At 42.7% G+C, this 2,877-nt stretch overlaps 1 protein-coding gene across 1 annotated transcript; it reads right to left on the bottom strand.

Annotated features, from left to right (window-relative positions):
• Positions 1-1,282: 1,282 nt before the first annotated feature.
• Positions 1,283-2,012, bottom strand: LOC136497406 (uncharacterized). Its single transcript, XM_066493193.1, is given in 3 exon segments — positions 1,283-1,579; positions 1,667-1,859; positions 1,981-2,012. Coding segments are annotated over 3 exon segments (522 nt in total).
• Positions 2,013-2,877: the final 865 nt, after the last annotated feature.

Genomic DNA, 2,877 nt, shown 5'->3' with positions numbered 1-2,877 from the left:
CCAGTTTGGACGGGGACCTGGACCCCATGATAGGAGGGTAGTGGATTGGTCCTGCTTGTGTCTGGGGTACAAGCGGGGCATGTGTTTTCGAGGTACCTAGCTGGGGGCATTGATTTGAGAATCGCCGACGTTTTGGTACGACTTGTCTTAACTCTAGCACCGTAGTAAGAACTGAAAGATGAAGGATGGAAAAAGGAAATCTGATTGCTTACCATCTGCTTAAAAGTAGCACAGGTGCTTACATAGAATGGTTAGTAAATGAACTAATGCATTGCTAATAAAAATCGAATATAAGGACGCACATTTAGTAATGCTTTCTGCAGATGCAATAAACCCACAAGCTAGATAACCTTGCATATCCTTTAAGTCTTTTCTTTCCTCCTGTCGGGTAAGTCTTGCTAAGTACAATTGAGTACTCAGGGTTTTATTTACCCCTGTTGTAGGTGACAGGTGGATGTTAGAGCTGACCTTGTGTGTGGATTCCTCCTGGTGAGCTCAGAGAGGATTTCCTTTACGCTGCGATCATAGTTTTTATTTATAACTCTCACCAAATATTTTATTAAATAAAAGTTTTATAATCTGTTGTCATAGTTTATAGATTACTGCTTCATCATTTCATGGATAGATATTTATTTCCGCTGTAACTCTGTTCACATGTTTATATTTCGCTGTTACATTTAATTGTTCGTAGCTCTGATAATATGATTACATTCCGCTGTTATAATAATAAATATTATACTCTGATATTGTATTAAAAGTGATGTAAGAAATAGGTTAAGAATGATGTAAGCTTTATTCTCTTATTTGTGATCCTGATGGAAAAATATGGATTTTCGGGTTCTCCCTTGGGATGTGTCCGACGGAACTGCGTAATTAAGTGTTATCCCTTAAGTACTTAGTGTCTAATGAAAGACAAGTACTCTAGGGAGGCATTAGATTAGATGGTTCTACCACACATTTCATGTGTTGTGCGTGTTGAATTATGTAATGCACTACTTTGTTAGGTTTTATTTGAGTACGTGATCTCATTTCACTATGTCCGCAATATTAAACTGAATATTTTGACCATAGATAATGAAAACAACAACACAATAAAAAGTCCAATACTAGGGCACATTAAACAACACAATAATACTAGAAGTACATGCCGACAGACTAAATAACGCGGTATATGACCTAAGTACGCCCATACTTAAAGTGCATTACATGACAACACAATGAAAAGTTTAAAAGTAGACAACATTATTTATGAATAAACTATAGAACTAGCAAGTCATGGAGACTACTGAGTGCAACGAGGCCACTTTCCCTTTCTCAGGGCATCGGGATTATTCTCCATCGCTACTTTCGCTCGGCATGCACGCTCAAGCTTCTTCTCCCTCTCCTCCTTGTATGCAGCAACACGCCTCCTTTCCTCCTCTTCCATGTGCTCCTTTTTTGTAGCCTCTTCTCTGCGTATCTTCTCTATTATCTCCTTGTCCTCTGCCTCTCACCGCAACAGTTTTTGTATCTATTGCTTGTCTTTAGGCTTGATCTCAGTGTCGATCCACTGCTCAAAATCACAGAGCGGTGGAGGGGTCTGCAACAAATGCAATTGTCATAAAACAAATAAATCATGCAATACTTCATATGATAAAATAATTATTACACAACATCAATTCCTCACCATCTTGTTAATGCAGCACTGACGTTGTGTAGGTGCAAACTTAAAATTGGAACACATCCAATACCTCTGCCTATACGTGTCCTCTTCATCGGACTTGGCTACCTTGCTAGGATCACCGCAAAAGCACATGGGCACTGGAACACCACTAGGTAAAGGCAATTGATCGAAGGTATTTTCGGTCATCCGACCATAACTACAATTTAACCAAAATCGTTCTAAGAATAAAAAATAATTAATATTAAATCATAAACCTAGGGTTTTTCATTTGATGCACAATAATGAACTCATAATATAACAACATGCGCTGAGGTTACCTTGGTTTGCTAGCTTTTTCATGCCTTGGCATCCTACGGTTGTATAATACAAATATTAAAAATTGCATGAAACCCTAAGTAATGATGATTCTTAGGTTGAAAAATCCGACTAATATATACTGAATCGATGCAAAAAAAAACAAGAAGGGGAGCGAGGATATCTTGCTCTCGAAGATCTATGGATCAAATTAAAGTTTTCAAGGTCCAATATTCTGATTCGTGAGTTAGGGCGAAGTTGGAAGAGCAAAAATACGAGAGAAAGGAGAAAGAAAAGGAAAAAACCTCGGCCAAGAAGATTGGACGCTGGTTTAAAACACCACCTCGGCGCCATAGATCTTGACGCCAAGCTCAGCGCCAATGACTCCGGCACCAAGGTGGCTGCCATGTCACCGCCACGTCTGTGTCATCCCAAGACCTTGGCGCCAATAACAATGGTGCCGAGATAAGGGGTCTAGATTTTAAAAGCATACCTCCATAACAGATTTGTGAAAAACTTAAAAAAAGGAAAAAAAAACAAAAAATGGCTGGACGGGACCGAGAGGCGTCAGGTCCCCGGGCCGCGCCGATGGAGCGAGTCCTGCCTAGGACAGCGACCTCCACCGTGGCTCCATTAGGCTTGACCTATCCGTCGTGGGGAGGACGAGAGAGCAAGGTCAGCCACAGCGCCCCGCGGTCCGCGTCGTACAACACAGGCCAACCAGCCCCTGCCGGACTGTGGCTGGCTGGGCAGTCACTTGCCCGTGTCGTGCGTGCCGAGTCGGTTTTACGTGGTGGCTGCGCGCGGGGCGGCCGGCCGGCCGGTCCGGTTGACTTGATCGGTCAAGCGTGCCAGTGCGGGGCAGGGAGCGGAAGTGGTGACTACTGACTGGGGAAGCGCTTCGCGTGGTGGATGTGGTT

The sequence above is a fragment of the Miscanthus floridulus genome, chromosome 12 (genome assembly GCF_019320115.1).
Source record: "Miscanthus floridulus cultivar M001 chromosome 12, ASM1932011v1, whole genome shotgun sequence".
In the NCBI taxonomy this organism is placed as follows: Eukaryota; Viridiplantae; Streptophyta; class Magnoliopsida; order Poales; family Poaceae; genus Miscanthus; species Miscanthus floridulus.
The sequence above is the reverse complement of the archived record's forward strand: the minus strand, read 5'-3'. Positions and strand labels throughout refer to the sequence as shown.